The following is a 16,571-nucleotide window of genomic DNA, read 5'->3' as shown; positions in this document are numbered from 1 at the left end:
TTTTGTGTTCCTTGGACTCCATTACACAATTTACCTTGAACAAAAATAAACATCAGGTTATCACTCCTATGCAGTGGCCATGATTCAAAGAAGAGAAGATGATTATCAAAACCAAGGGAGCTCACTGGATATGGTTAATGTGAAGGCATTTTTCTCCAGGAGTTTTGTTATAACTTAATATAATTTCCCTTCCTTGCTTGTTGGACTTTACTTTTTTTTTTTTTCAATCAAAATTATATTCAGTCATTTCTTGCTTTATGTTTGTTTGCCTGAATACAACTGTTATAGATGCTTATTTTCCAAAGTAATCATACAGTGCAGTACTGAGACACATGTAATTCCACAAAGGTCTGGGTTCTGTCAAACTGAGAAATTACTAGTTGTACTGAATCCAATAGGACTGATAGACAAAAGGATAATTACACAAAGCTTTCACAGTTACAGGCCATAGCCTATTGTTTGTTCTGTCATTTTTTCCCAGCAATTGCAATGACCTTTACTGAATTAATATTAAACAATGTTCCAACAGTGTTAAGTGTCAATGGTATGAAAATGGATACCCTTGCAACAGCCCTTGGGTGATCAAGAATACCACTGACTCAGTTCACCTATTGCACCAGCACTATTAAAACACCAGGCCAGCCACATTACTATTATATTTTCATATAGTTAAGGGACACTGTGAGGGCAAAGCTATTGCCATTGATATGTACTTGATTTCAATCAGATTAAGAAAAATAAAATTAATGTTCACAGCATCTGACATTCAGAGTATGCATAATTTATTGACTGTGCCAGGTTAGGCAGAAATTGAAGAGTTTTTAGCCAGATATTTATAAATTGTAGTAGAAAACACTACTGCCATGTGGGAGCCCTAGATAATTTCTCTGTAGCTTGGAATCGTTTTTGTTTTAGAAAAGGAAATCTTTCTGATAATGAACTGGGGGGGGGGAAAGGGCAACTTTAATGAAGAAGAATAGAAAGAGATGTGTGTTCAATCCCAGGACTACCAAACCAAAGAAAAGACTTCTGGAAAGCACTGGCTTTTGACTAAAGTTCTCTTTTGTGGTCACAACATAAAAGAAGATAGCTGTTGTGGCAAGGCAAATAGACGCCAGGTAGCCTCAGGATCTTTCCTTTATCTTTGTCCCATTCTGCTGTTTTTCTGGTATGTCCCATCAAGTGAAGAAATGTTGTGGGAGATTCAGAGCCTCACTCAGACTTCAGCACTTTGCCACTCCCATGAAGGATTTTATAATCCATTTCAGTAAGTTACTTCACTGTAATGACAAAGATAGGTCAAGATTCAGTCCACTTAACTCTTCAGCATCTATTTGTAGGCCCTCTAACTTAGGCGAGCCCCTAGGCTTTGGCTGTCTGTAAAATCAAACGAGGAAGAGATGGGTATTGTCAGAAATTTAGACACCCCCCCTGTTCATCAGCTATAAAGGGAGTTGGTTCAACTCTTACCTGAAGCATTTTCAGCCTATAAAGGCCCTAACGTTAGATAGAATAAATCCAGATCCAAATGCAGGTATTTATAATCTAGAGAGACATGTGGAAAATGTTTGACTTATCATTTTCTTTTTTGTCTGTTTGCAAAGCATGCAGATCTGTCTTAAAAATGTGGGGTTTGTTATTCTTATTGTCTTAAATAAAAACTCTGTGATTCTATTTTATTTAGAAGGATGTTGACAAGAAATCAATGCCAATATCCCAGCAACAGTGACTGGCCACTGGGAAAATAACTGTCCATGGATAAGTAGGACAATAGGACTTCATTACAGAAAATTTCAGTTCCAGGCTAGAAAGGGAGATGTAAAAACAAAGAATGAAGAAAAGACTTTTTAACCGGCTGATGCTTTGTCACCCTTATTTCAGTCAAACTTGTATGTATCACATGTTTTTGCCCACAGTGGTGCTCACAAATGTCTTACATAAATAGCAGGGTCCCTTGCTGAATGCATCTAGGCGGCACAATATCTACCGCATACCCATTACTGAAAAATAAGTGGAAAATTAAAACCAACCATCAGTTTCCATTTTGCACATGCATATTTTTGTTGTTGGTTTCTTAAACAAGATGGTTAAAAACGTCTTTCTAAACCTCCCCCTCCGCAACCCCACCAATGACCTGGCTTGAATCCAGTCCATCGGTCTGAGAAAGGCGCCTGTTTAGCAGACATATTTCCCAGCGAAGAAGGTTATAAGAAGGACGTTCCACAGGGCAAATAAACAGGTGAGGTGCCAGAAGACAGAGCATGTGTGCTGAATTTAATAATTCAAGTAGGTCTTGTTATAGCACAGAGTGTGCTGGTTTCATCAAAAGGACCAAAGATAATAATTCCCATCTGTGGAATTTTAATGAATAAATTCTGTTTATTTACATTTCTCTCTCTTTTTGAAAAGAAATAGGAAAAATGAGCATAACTTTTTTGTCAATGCCACATTCTCTGTTCATTTTCAGAAATGCAAAAACTAAAAAGCATCAGTCTCTTGAAATGCTGACAGCTCAGGCAGAGACTTGGACATTGTCAAGAATCAGAGTAGGGTGAGTTTGGGAGGTCAGATGATAGGAGGTTTAACTACTATAGCATGACAGGTTAAAAGCAGCAGAGAATCAGTGAAGACAAAGAAGAATCAGAGGAAAGGTTCAAAAGAGACAAGTAACCTTGAATACCTTCATTATTTCATGTACAACAGCACATACCTAAAGTGGTTTCAAAAAGCATTTCAGAAGGATGGCCAAATTCATCAGCCGGTATCATACTAACTTTAGAATGAGAGATTCAGAAGACCTGTACTCTCTTCCCAGTTCAGCCACCAGCTTACTGGATGACTTATTGGGATAAGCACTTTGACTTTTGTTCATCTGTTCCCTCCCCGTAAAATGGTAATGATACTTGCCTCTTTTGCAAAGCACAGATCTATTCATAGGAAATGATATATAAATGCTAGATATTAATATTGTTATTGTTATTATTACCATTAATAATGATAGTAGTATTATCTTTTAAATTTTTCAGATGAGAATGCAGATTATTTTTCCCTTTTGTTGCTTTTAGTCTCTTAAATGATCTGGTATAAATATGAAGAGAATCTGTTTCCATCTGTTTCTACTTTTAATGTCACAATAAGTTTTGAAAAGAGCATTTCATCATTCAAATTTTTTTCACCTGCAATTTTAATGTGGCATTTAGGCCAAAGACTCTGACCCAAATGCAGGAACTTTCTCACTCATGACTTCTATAATTGGCCCTACCCACTTCTGTGCCTCACCCCTTTCTCTGAGGTCTTGTCCCAGCTGCAGAAACGACTCAGCTTCCCTGAGACTACTGCTAAACTGCTGCATGCTGCAGCCCAGCAAACAGAGGAAAACCTGCATCAATTTTATATGGACTGACCAGATTTTGGAAATGTTTCTATTGCTTTAAGAGCTCTAACTAAATCCCAGGAAACCTAAAATCTGAATTTAGGTTTCTTAGTTAAATGTGTAAGATTAGATGGAATTAATATAGCTTAAACATGGGCTTAGCACAAAGAAAAGAAATCCAAAGATGTGTAACTTGCCTACCAAAAAGTGACAGAATTGGACTTTTAGCCTTTTTGCATTAAAATACAGAATCTCACTATGAAACTAAATGTTTGCATATGAAATAGATTGAATGAATCCATCTGTCATTGTGAAACAATTTTCAGCAAGTAATTACATTACAAAAAATTTACTGAGTATGGTGATATATTAGGACTAAGAGTGATGATTAGGCATTAACAATTCCAGACAAATTACATGAAACACACATTTTTCTAATCAGTAAAGATAACACATTCGGCATGATCCAGTGAAAGAGATTAATGGATCAGTAACAGAGGGATTCTTCAGGCAATCACTGGAGAAAAAAGGACTGATCATTTTGTTTTGATTTGCTACTGTTGAAGTTTGACAGAAGGATTAATTCAGTTCTCATGCCCTCATGATATTTTCAACTTAGAAGCCATGCCAAGGAAATTGTGGATTATATACAAATACTCCACATATTAGACAAAGGAGATAAAATGGTATAGAATTCTTTCTCTGTGTGGATTTACTGCATCTAGCCTGGAATCTTGCATATCTTTTCCTAAATGCATTGGTAATTTGGAAGAAGTCTAGAGTAGGTCAATAAAAATAAGCTTTGGACAGGATGCACTGATGAAAAAGGGAGGAACTGTTACATCAGCTTGCAAATGTCTAGCGGATGAGGATGAATTGTTTAGGGGCCAGGCTGGATTAGAAGTAAGAATGATAATCAGAGGAAACCAAGTAAATGAACAGTCAGATTTAATATTAGAATATCCAAGCACAAGCTGTGTAGTAGATATTAAAATATTCACATTCGCAGGTACCTGCAAATCTGTATTTGCACTTCCTCATATTTTAAAGCAGAGACGTGTGAGGAAAAAGGTAAGATCACAGTTATATGCACTACGATCAACTAATAAATGGTCATCTGAACAAAAAGGCAGGAACTTCATGGATACAGATTTTTAAAAGAACGTCTACTATATAACAGGACATAAAAATATCCTGATTTATCCCCTGAGAGATTGACTGGATATGACCTAAAGGGAGTTTTCCAACTCTAATGTCTATGATTCATCATATATCATGCTCAGGATTTTCTTACTCCTGGAAACAAAAAAAAACCCAACCAAAAATGACAGTCCTTTTCCATTACTGGTTTCAGTTACCATCCTCATAGCCACAATGTAATTGGATGTTGAATCCACTTACTGAAACACTGAGAGGAAGAAAAGAGTCACTTTGAATGACAGGCAAATGCTATTCTCAGTTCCACTACTGCAAACTATCAGTGACATTTCTTTTTTCTAAATTGTTCTAAACGTATCTCTTTGTAACAGAAAGCAGAATCTGGCCCCTCATGCAGAAGCCACAGTGAAGACTCCCCAGACTTGAGGCCAAAGTCCACCAGAATCTGACTTTTGTCCTAGTCCGAAGGCAGGCATTGCAGCATGCACTGAGACATATGAACTGAAATGCAGAGCAGTCGCAGATGTTCTTAATAAAAAGCAAGACAATTTGCATCAGATGCCTAACTAGTGTAGACAGAAAAAAAAGGAAACTACATCTACTGGAGTTTCTGTAACTGATTAAGACTCACTTGGAAAACAGATCACTGCTCATGAGTCCAGCTCCCATGCAAGAGCACAGTAGTAGAAGAAACGGACTCCCTCCACCATGTAATTTGCAGAATAAGTGGAAGACAGTGTCTGATTCTCTGGGTAACTTTTTATTTTATTTTTAGAGGGCAGATGGGAAAGAAATAGCTCTTACCTGCACTGACCTCACTTACCATTTTGCTGCTTAGAAGTAATTTTCCTCACTAGAGAATGGAAAAAATGCTACAGTGATGCATAACAATTTTTTGAGGTTTTAAATGTTACATTGTTTATAGAAAAGGACAAGGAGCTTGAATTAGACACAGAAGCTAATTTATTTTTAGTCCAGTTTGTTCTGAACTAATCTGATTTGGATACACTGATATGCTGTCTGCACTGAATTTAAGCCTTATTATAATCTTGTGAATAATGTAAAGGATTGTGTTAATCAAAAATAGTAAAAATTATAATTTGTCAGTAGTAGGAAAACATAACTGACTTTAGCCATATGGGAAACAGTTAGAACTAAGCTTTGTTTTCAGTCACACATTTATATTAGATAAGTACAAACAAATTCTTTGCTAATGAATTAAAATTTTTATAGAGGAAAATTCAGATGGGACTGTTACAATTATCTAATCTAGCCTCTAACACAAGCATGAGAATTTCAGATAATATCTTTGCATCAAACACAACATTCTCTGTTTAAGATAGAACATGTCTTTCCTAAAGATGTCCATCTTGACAACAACGTCTGTTGATGGAGAACCAGTGAAATCCTTATAAAAGTTTTTCCAAGGGTAAATTAATGGCTGTCTCATCTTTGAAATTTTTAATCTATCTTTAAATTTTCATGATGACTACAATTAAAATACTAATTTCAAAGACATGTTAAAGGGAACATTCCCATTATATTGACAGCTATTTTAATTGTTTATGGGTTTTTTTACTGCTAATACAATATGACCACCATACAGCATGGAGTAGAGGATTCAATCGATCTGGCTTCCCATCACATGGGAACTCATGGAAAACTGAATACTTAGGGTGAGTTTCAGCTCCAGATTCTGTTGCTTATATATACATGACTAAGATATAGGTGTCCACATGTGAGCTGGGCGTCTCAACTACACTGTAATCAGTGGAGAGCTAGTGAATACAGTCAGAGGAACTTGTTCAGCTCAGCCTAGAGTACCCAATTATGTTTAGTCAGCTGATCAGCTTTCAACTCCACAGAGTTCACTGAGCAGGTCCTAGTTCACGTATACAGATCTATACAGCAGCCACTTAAATAGAAGTGTGTTAGTCCGTAAGTTGACTCCCATTTCAGAAGATCAGTTAGAAACGACACAGGCATGTAAGATTTGAGATGCTGTGGACTACCCAAGTCATTCACCAAGGGGTGGCAGTTGTGACACAGAACCTGCATCCAGAAGAGAGACCATGCTTTGCCTTGCGGCATCTGAAAGAGTGCTAGATGCCTCTGAGTGAGCAACTGAGTCAAGCCCATAATTTCTTAGCTGCTATACTCACTCCAAGCCAATTTTAAATGTAATTGTTTCCTTTTTAATTAAAATCAGAAGAATGGAAAGCATACCTGACAAACATCATAGTGCTCGAAGAGAGACAGCAAACCAATATCACTGCGGCTTGTGATACCTTTCAGTATTGTGATATTGCCATTTCCAGAGTCCAGCTCTATCACATTGTTGAAAACATTGGACACAGCTTTGCCAGTCAAAAGCAAGTTCACCAATTCCTGTTTGTGACATGTTTAAAAAAAAAAAACCAAACAGTAGTTAAACATCTTGTCTCTACCAGACATCAGTACAAGATTGATTCAGGACTGATAAAGTGACACATGTACCAGACCCCTAATTTATGTGGTTGCTTTAAGTTTAGGGTTAGGGTTAGGATTAGGATTGCTTATAAAAATTTTTCCAGATATTTTGAGGAAAGTCTACTCCCAAAGTAAAATGAGGAAATACTAATGGAGTTTTCAATGTTCACCCTTCCAAACTGCTGATAACCCATTTACTCTGACATCCAACTCTCAACCTTCTCATATTAGTGTTGAGGTTTTTTTGAATTAAAACATTTTGGTGTCCCTTCTTCTCTACAATGAAAGCTACAGCATGAATGATATAAATTAAAAGCCTCTACAGTACTATCTGGTATTTCTGCATGTGCTTAGTGATTTATTTCAGATGTTGGACGAGGTCTGTTAAAAGATTTTTTTTTTCCTCACTGATTAGTTCTGGATGAACTTAAGTCTCATTCAGTAAGACATTCACCCATATGGCTTCACATCTGGTCCATATCACTAATATACTCATACTTTGTATAGCAGATTGTTGATTATTTTGTCTCCAATTGAACTAGAAGTACGGGTGTGTCAGGGGCTAAATACAAGTGAGAGGTTGTGTGTGTGTGTGCATGTGCGCATGTGAGTGTGTGTAAAGTACAAGGAACAGAGACACTAGACATTTTGTTTAGCATAAGATCTCACAAGGGCCAGCTAGAATGTAACAGCACATAACAATATCTAGCAGCAGACTGTGCTACAGCAATGAACCAGCTAACTATTAATAAATAACACATGTCAAGAAACATGAGGGGAAATAACAAGAAGAAAGCTTCCAGAAAAAATATTCCAAATTACCATGCCCGAAGACATGAATAACAGTGGTATTGCCAGTTTGGACTTGACGTATGATTTTAAAAATACTGCACACATTTATAGCCCCATGTTTCTCCTGAAGGACTCTCCAAAGTTTATAAGTTCTTACTGATGTTTTTAGGAGTTCTAATCCACCAGTGATGTTCCACCACCTTCCTGAGGAATCACCATGTAACCACAGCATAAAAGTCTTCTAGCAACAGTACCAGAGAATAACATGAAGCTTGCCTTTTGCAGCCAAAATGGCAGTACATTTAATGGCTGTGGACCATATTCAGACCACACAACTGCCTACATCCCAGCTTTGGGGGAATCCATGTCCCAGGATTCTGGGATCTACACTCCACCTACATGTCCAAGGCAAAGCGTTTCCAACTGAGTGGATGCCTCTGCAGGCCTAGAGCCAGCCAGTGGGAGACATTTGGTACAGGAAATGAGCTGGAATTTAGACTACATACAGTTGTGGTCTTAAGTGTCAGACAGCAATTCAGACTGCTTATTTTCAAGCACCACATGTCTTTTAGACATGTATTTAATAAATCAGTGTCTCCAGTTTGAAGCACCAGTTAGCTTAAGTCAGCGTCAGCTCAGTTAGCTGGGCAGTGATTGTTTACAGAGGAGCTGTACAATTGCACATGCAACCTCAGTCACCTTTCTGAAATGGCATGGAGAAAACTCAGCTTGCAATCTATCTCAGCAGTATCTCAGCACCAAAATCAACTAAGGAGTTCAAAAGAGGCAGATGAGAGGAGTATGAGCACATGCACACATAGGTACAGACACACACAGAGCAGAAAAATAGGCCAAAAAGCAGAGGCTCTGAAAGCAAAGACAACAATATGCCAAAACACAAGGAAAAAAGAATAAAGGATGAAGGTGCTTGACATTATGGGGAAAAAGGAAAACCATAAGGAACTTAAAATAAGAAATGCCATCTCTTCACAGAACTCAGTTCACAGCTCTGCATGCAGAGGCATATCACATCCCCAAGACTGCACACTTAACTTACCTGAGTACAATAGCCATGGCTGCCAATCAATCGGTTTGTAAGTACATCAAAATCATTGCGCACCCTGAAAAGGAGTGGATGATATTTAAATACAATTGCTTTTTTTCACTAGACTTAATGTCTAAATCTTGGCGAAAAAAACCCAAACTGTTTCCCAACCATAAATATAGCTCTACATTTTTAAATTCTTTCAAGGTCATTTTTGCATGGCAAAAAAAAAAAGTGTACATATCAACTAAACCTGTGGAAAGCAAAAGTTTGTTAGAGCTAGACTAAAGAAAATAGTTGTATAGGAGAAAAGAAGCCATTGTCACCACTAGTTAGAACTTTAGAAATTAGAACTAGTGGACCACTTGTCTTACAGAATTAGAGAATCACAGACTGGCTCAGGTCGGAAGGGACTTCTGGAGGTCACCTTGTCCAACCCCACCACTCAAGCAGGGCCACCTAGAGCCAGTTGCCCAGGACCATGTCTAGATAAGTTTTTTAATATCTCTAATGAGGTAGACTCTACAACCTACCTGGGCAACCTATTCCAGTACTCAGATAAGATGTTCTCACAAATGCATGTATTTGTTATGCCTATCATCAGTACTTGGAATACACCCACAAACTGAAGATGACCCTTCTTCTATTTTATGATATCAAAGAGAAAAGTCCATGAAATTGCACTATGGATAATTATGGCGTAATATCTCCCCAAACCAAATTCCCTCTCCCATACTCCTGAAATTACTGAACTAGTGATTGGTTGATGACCTAATAAATAAGATTGTAACTGTGATCATTTTTATCCTGCAGATAAAATGTAATTGCAAACATTATTTTATACATAAATAAATGTCTAATCTAATTTTGAGAAAAAACAGTGTACTATATTCTGGGACAGCTATGGCAATAAATTCCACAGATTAAGTCTATGGTTCATAAAAAAGCTATTTCCCATCAGTATAAAATATGTCGATCTCAATTGTTTTGTCTACTAACTTATTTTGATATTGTTACAAAGGTAAAGAGAATGCCTGAATGATCATCAATTAAAACTTAGTTATTCTACATACACCTGGCCTTCTCACTCTCATTTGACTTGTAAAATCTTCTATGCACCCAATTACTCGTTTTCTGGCAATTAGCACAATTATTTAAAAAACCCCAAAAGATTTTGTTTGTGATAAAGTAAGAGTTGAATAGATGTGGTTGGAGTAGAGCTAGCTAGAAATTTCCCTTCAACGTTGCTATACGTGCTCTGTTAAAAAATTAATTTCTTAAGTAAAAAGCTCGGACGTTCCCTGTCTTCAACCCAAACTGTAAATAATTATTTTCTCATGGGATTTTTTTGAATGCCAAAATCAGAATGTAATATATAATTTCTAAGATTTCCAGCCCTAATGATACTTAAAATCATTCAAATCAAGTCATAGCCATTGAATCACAATTCCCTTTTTTAAAAATTTATTTTAAAGATAATTTACAAGTTAGTCTCAATCATAACAAAGTGCCATAATAACATCTCTTGCTAGTGTAAAATCAAAGAAAAGACCACGGAAAATGTGCCTGTGATATGGAAAACTCTCTCATGCAACATTGCAAGGAATGGATGAGGTGATAATAATCTTTGGATTTTGGCCATTTTTTAGTTTTAGAAACAGTTTCATCTTGAAAACGCCATAGCCTTGTTTGAAATGAGTAGACTATACAATATGCGTCAGTTAGGGACGATGGGACATACGACAAAGACAATAGGAGGAAGTTCTAATTTCATCTGTAGGTACAAACAATATGGGAGTTTAGAGGTGTATCTCAGATTTTCAAGAAGAAGAACATCTGCCTTTCAAATCATCTCTGCTAATGAGGAAACAAACATCAGGCATATAGCTATGAGATTTATACCTATTCTAAATGGTTTTAAGATTATTATTCATACCTGCCAAAGACTTACCAGCTTCTGTGCAGGTGTATTTATTGTGTTATAATAAAAGGTGTCAGCTTTTAAGTGCAAGTACACTTCATACATTGTAAAAGTATCAGATAATGGTAACAATGTGTTTTGTTTCCTGCCAGGCTGTGAAGATATTCATTGATGACAAGCAAATCTGAAGCATTTGTTCATTCTGGTGTCTTGGCTATCAGATGTCAAAACAGATGTAATGAATAAATCATTACTACTAATACTACTTTGTCCTTTCATGGAATTTTCCATTTATAATTTTTAAATCACTTTAAAACAGAAACCCCCATTAATTTTAAGCCAGGAGACTTTTAAGAATCCCGGTCACCATCAGACAATGAGTTAAAGGCTTGGCCCTACTGAATTCCTTCTTCTTAATTTACAACTCAGGGCTCTGCATGCTGCTTTGACAGAATCACAGGTCAGTAAAAAGACACTAAGAGAACTAAGACAAAGAGAACAGTGTTAATGGTAAATATTTTTTCCTCATGCAATATTATCAGTATTTTCCAGTGTCATTGTAGTACTTAAATACTTAACTGGAAAGTGAGCTAGGAGTATGTTGACTGCTGGTGCAGAATGGGGGTGTTTGCCTCACCTGGTAATACTGTAAAGTCTGTGAAAAAAACTACGCAGAGAGCAAGATACTGATTTTTAAAATCTCCTGGACAAATATTTAAAATTAAGCATGTGTTCAAATACACTTAAGTGCAACCTTCAGCAGGAATCATTTCCTGAGTTGACAGATAATCAGAAAGTTGACAATGAGATCTGCTAAATTTCAGATCACTCTGTAAGATCTCCCAGCTTGATTTTTATTTTCAGTTGTACTGTGTGTAAAGTAATGTGGCTTACATCTGTACTGAAACCAGGGAGGAGAGAGTGTGAATACCCTATGGAATGAGGGAAGCTGTGGCTTCTTCTAAGGCAGAAGCAGCCTCCTGAGACGAGAGACAGCAGCAAATAGAGTCAGATTAACATACTTCCTAATGTGCGTAAAGGCATAGTTTCAACTTTTGCTGTGTTTCTGGTTTTGTCCTGGGACCCCTGAATTGCTGAATTCTCCTTTCAGCAGTGCTGGAATTGCTTAGGCCTGCTTTTCTGATATCTTGACAAAATATGGATGTATTTTTATATGCTCACAGAACCTAAATAACATGTCAAAACTCATCTCCACATAGTTAATGAATTTTGTACTGTTCTTTTTAAAAATATTTCTATGTAAATCTTTTTGCCCCCCCCCCCATAATAGGGTGATCAGGGTGAGGTACCTATATACTGGGGCTTAACTGTCTTTTCATTCAGCAAGCAACCAAACATTTTTTTCTCACATTATTATTGCATAAAATGAACATCATTATGTGGCAAAACCAAAAGATGTGTAAAGTGGCTTCAGAGCAAATATCTACTTTACAGCAACTGGAGAAATCTCATCATGACAGAAATCAGCAAAATGCATCTGGTGTGAATTATACATATTTTTTCATGTTTGTTAAAGCTGCTGGTTTTAGGGCAGGAATGCCTGAAATAGCCTTTCAAAAAATATCATTACATATTATAAATCTCATTTTCTCTCCATTCTCCTGTTGGTGATTCTGTGTTAACCAGCCTTGTTGAAACTGTTAGTTTCAAGTTATAAATAATGTGTTTATTAAGGATGTAAAGTACTGAAGATTTGTAGATGTTCTGAGCCAAACCTTTGACTGCTCTGAATTGTCACAGCCGTACTGACAAAACTTGCTGACTTCAAGGTAGCCATGACAGTTCTTATTAGGAATCTGCCTCATGTTTTCAATTCATTCATCCATTCTGGGATATACAAATTATAAAAAAATATTCTAAGAGTTTAAGACAGATGAACAAAAATACCAGATTTAGAAGAAACCATAATGGCGGTATAAACCTTAGTACTGATGCATTGATAAAATAATTTACAGTGATCTGTATGAACTCTACTAAAGTTTTAAAAGTGCATAAATACAAATCCAAAATATAAATATTTTAAGCACTGGATGCTACAATATAACATACTCTGTAAACAGATTAACTTTTTCTTAGCAAATAACACTGAGTTAGATAATCAAGATATTTTAAAAATGCTTCATACACATTAATTCTCAATTTACTTCCAGGAAAATTCTTGCCAAGCCTTAAATGGAGAACATCTGAGCATTGAATATTAAATACAAAAGTTCATGTCAGTTATTTACCCTAGATATTGTTTGGATTGATAGCAGAACAAAATAAAACAATATAAAACAAAAAATAGTGCATTCAAGTAAGTGCTAGCTGTTTTACAGTCCTTAACTCTGTGGCAAAGCTGTAATAGAAAATTGGTGACCTCACTTTGTTCATGGCAACAGACAGCTATATTAACAAACACACAATTACAAGTCTACTCCGAAAATAGAATTTGGGTTGGGAGGGAGAAAAACTCGTCTTCAAGCATAAGGATTTCAAATAATTACAATGGGGATGTGGAAAATGACAGGATGGGTGACTGGCTTATTGTGTAAATGTTCCATAATATTTTTTTTTTTATACTGGCACACTGCAAAGCTTTCAAATGAATGTTCAAAAAAGAAGGGAAGAGCCCCTCTGAAAAGAAAAAAAAAAAAAAAGATTGCTGTTGGGGATTCAAACCAGTGAAAGCAAGGAAGTGGCTTGATTCTTTATTTATCACTTTTTTAATGTACCTGCTAATTTCACAAAGTTCTTAAAATGTACATGTACTGAGGTAATCATGCACATTTAATTTATCAGCTCTGCTGCTACAGGGTGCTAACATACTGTAGGAAGTATTTATATTTCAGAGAGATAGATCTGATGTGAAAAGTGATTAATCTATTGGCACATTCAACCTCCTATTTCATTTTTAAAAATAAATTATCTTTCTTCTTACTGAATGCAATATGTCTTCCTGAGCGCCACACATTAAGCAAAGATACTAAACCCAGATCTGCTTAACCATGTTGATCTTATGTTTAGCAAACAGCTGAATAGTACACAGTATGACAGTACACTGGCTGAAATTTGGCAAAAATATGAGAGTGTTTTTGTTACTGCTCTATTTTGTAGTAGAATCACAATTGTTCTTTCACATCTTTGGAGTCTTTTTAATAAATATACTTTATGCCCCTAAAATCAAAAGAGTTCATTTCTGAAATGCATTGATTTCCTGAAGGAAAGGGAAAAAACAAGATTGGGAAGATGACAAAGCTAATCAAACACTTAGGGATGGGCTTCATATCACTAATTTTTTCTATCTAAAGATGGACACATAAACATCAGCTAATCAGTCTGGGCTTCTTTACATTTTTGTACATGGAAAGAAACTGGTAGGTCCTGAAGGTAGCTTATGTGTCCTTGCTTAGATCATTTGCAGAGTAGAGGAAGAAACTCTACTGGAAAATGCATCTTCTCCATCTGATGACCATAAAGTAAAGGGAGCCTGCCATGGCTCAGGCATGGCCATCTAACTGCTCTATAGCAGGGACTGGGCAGATAAATCATACTCACAAATATGTCAGCACTGCAGACAGGCTGACTATATTTTTCTTAGATCACACGATGAGAAATAAGGTTGCTATAGAAATGACAACACCCTGTAGCCAGCCTTTAAAAAAGACTCCTCAATTGGACAAGCGAATTAAAAACAATGCATGAACACTCGGTTTCAAACAGTCACTTTGTTATAAATTTTAGCTCAACAGTAACAGAATTTAAGCATTTAGATATAGTAGAATCAAAGGAAATTCAGATGGTCAGAAGAAACCACTGTCAAGATATGGAGCAGCTTTCCTGTAAGAAGAGACTTCATAGATCCTAGGACCTTTTCACTACAAAAGGACACAACCAATGGACTGCAACAGAAGTTCAAAAACTCCTCAATAGTAAGGAGATTATTAAGGAACATTTACTCACTACGTTTCATAACATGGACTAGGCAACACTCTGTAGACTTATTGGGCAACCAGTTCAAGCAAACAAAAGGAAAAACTCTTTCAGAAAGCACCTAACTACATTGGGGAACTCATTGCCACAGGATGTTGCAAAGGCCAAAAGAATTAAAGGGTTCAAAAAGGTTTTAGAAAAATTCAGGGAGGATAGGTTCATCAAGGGCTAATAAACTCAGTGGTCCGGATACAACTTCCAGTTTAGGAAGTCTCTGAATTACTGACTATCGGAAACATAAAGAATATACCAGCAGAATAATTGCTCTATATTCACCCCATTTCTTATGCAGTTTCCCTCAGCAGCCACGGCTTTCCACTATCAAAGACAGGCTAATAGGACCTTTCCTTTGATGCTATATGGACAGTCTTATGGAACTGAGGGGCAATTAAATCCACATATCTCAGATACTTCTCAGAACAATACTCTGTGTTTATATTAGCCACAGTGTGGACTACAGCCATATCACATACTGGGATAGAGCAGCATTGCAGAGAGGGGGAAAAAAGGAAGATGATGTTCTCTGCATCTGGCAGGTAAAATCCAGCCATCCCAGTTACTCTCTTTCACAGAAAACACTTAGCTGCTTTCTTGGCTTTCCATACTTTTCTCAGTGGTAGCTTAGGAACCTGAAATCTAGTCGCACTTTGACTAGGTTTATTGAGTCACAGGCTAAGTTTACTGATACACTTTTATTTTGTACTATTATTGTTCTTTAAATTCAACAATTCTTCTCAGTCCTTCTTGTTTACTTACAACTGCTGCCCTCCCATTTTTTAGAAAATAGTTACATCCCCTCTCAAAATCTGTTTTTTAGGCTAGAAAAGATTAAAATGTTTGTTCTTCTTTTATAAGGCAGATTTCTCATTCCCCTGATCTTCCCTTTCCCTACACTTCTCCCATTTTTAATGGGTGAACCCAATCTGACATGGGATTTCAATGAGGATACATCAGTGCCTTGCACAATCTATTAATATTTCTTCACCTCCTAAAACTATTTATGCTGATACACCCTAAGAGCAGATACAGTGCTGTTTTATAATGCTGGCTCAAAGTCACCATGTACTCCACTACTCTTCTCAACCCCTCATCCTGCCGTTCACAACTTATGAACCCCCACAGTACAGTAGTGAGTAGTCTCTGTTTGCATGACCTTGTAGTTTCTGTAGTTAAAATAAATTCTTTTTTTATTATCCTCATCATGAAGCTGAGCCAACTCTTTGTGCACAACACAATTTGTTCTCTGTATTGACAGTGCCTTTCAACTTTCAAGTCATCAGTACATTTCATTAGCACACCACTCCCTTTTTCCAACATTACTGTAGGGAATAAAAACTAAGTTTAATCCCAGACTGATCATTGCGGAACTCTATCAGTAACCTTCCCCACGCTGGTAATCCTTTTCTGAGTCCCTTTCCTTTATCACCTTTACAATTCTTAAGATCCCTTATTTTCACATTAGCAAATGACTTCTCATTTGGCATGATATCAAATACAAAACCCTCTTATTACCTCTCCATTAACTAAATTTATTCTATTTTTTTTTTTCCAGTTTAACTAACAATTCTCCATTTGGTACTATAATTGCATGCTCTACTGAAGTTCAGATAGAATTCGTCTATTTCATTTCCCACTTCAAAAAAGCAGCTCTTTTATCAAAGTAGAATATTAGTTCAGTTTTGTATAACTTATCTTCTATAAAATCAGACTGCATTCCCTGCCATTTTCCATTATCTCTGTAGTTACTGACTCTCTTTTCAGAATTTTGCCTACAGAATTTCAACCTGCTGAGATAAAGGCTAAGTTGCTTGGTCTGCTTT

The 16,571-nt window shown here is 36.5% G+C and overlaps 1 protein-coding gene across 4 annotated transcripts in view; it reads right to left on the bottom strand.

Moving 5' to 3' along the window:
- Positions 1-16,571, bottom strand: part of MINDY4 (MINDY lysine 48 deubiquitinase 4) — an 85,062-nt gene that overhangs the window by 18,749 nt on the left and 49,742 nt on the right. For all 4 annotated transcript variants that reach the window (XM_052807902.1, XM_052807931.1, XM_052807912.1 and 1 more), the window contains 2 exons: positions 8,850-8,913; positions 6,758-6,919 (listed from right to left, as the gene is read on the bottom strand). In XM_052807902.1, coding sequence (XP_052663862.1) covers positions 6,758-6,919; positions 8,850-8,913 — 226 coding nt within the window. The remainder of the gene's footprint in view (positions 1-6,757; positions 6,920-8,849; positions 8,914-16,571) is intronic.

This window comes from Harpia harpyja, chromosome 1 (genome assembly GCF_026419915.1).
Source record: "Harpia harpyja isolate bHarHar1 chromosome 1, bHarHar1 primary haplotype, whole genome shotgun sequence".
In the NCBI taxonomy this organism is placed as follows: Eukaryota; Metazoa; Chordata; class Aves; order Accipitriformes; family Accipitridae; genus Harpia; species Harpia harpyja.
This window is presented reverse-complemented; position numbering and strand designations above follow the sequence as displayed.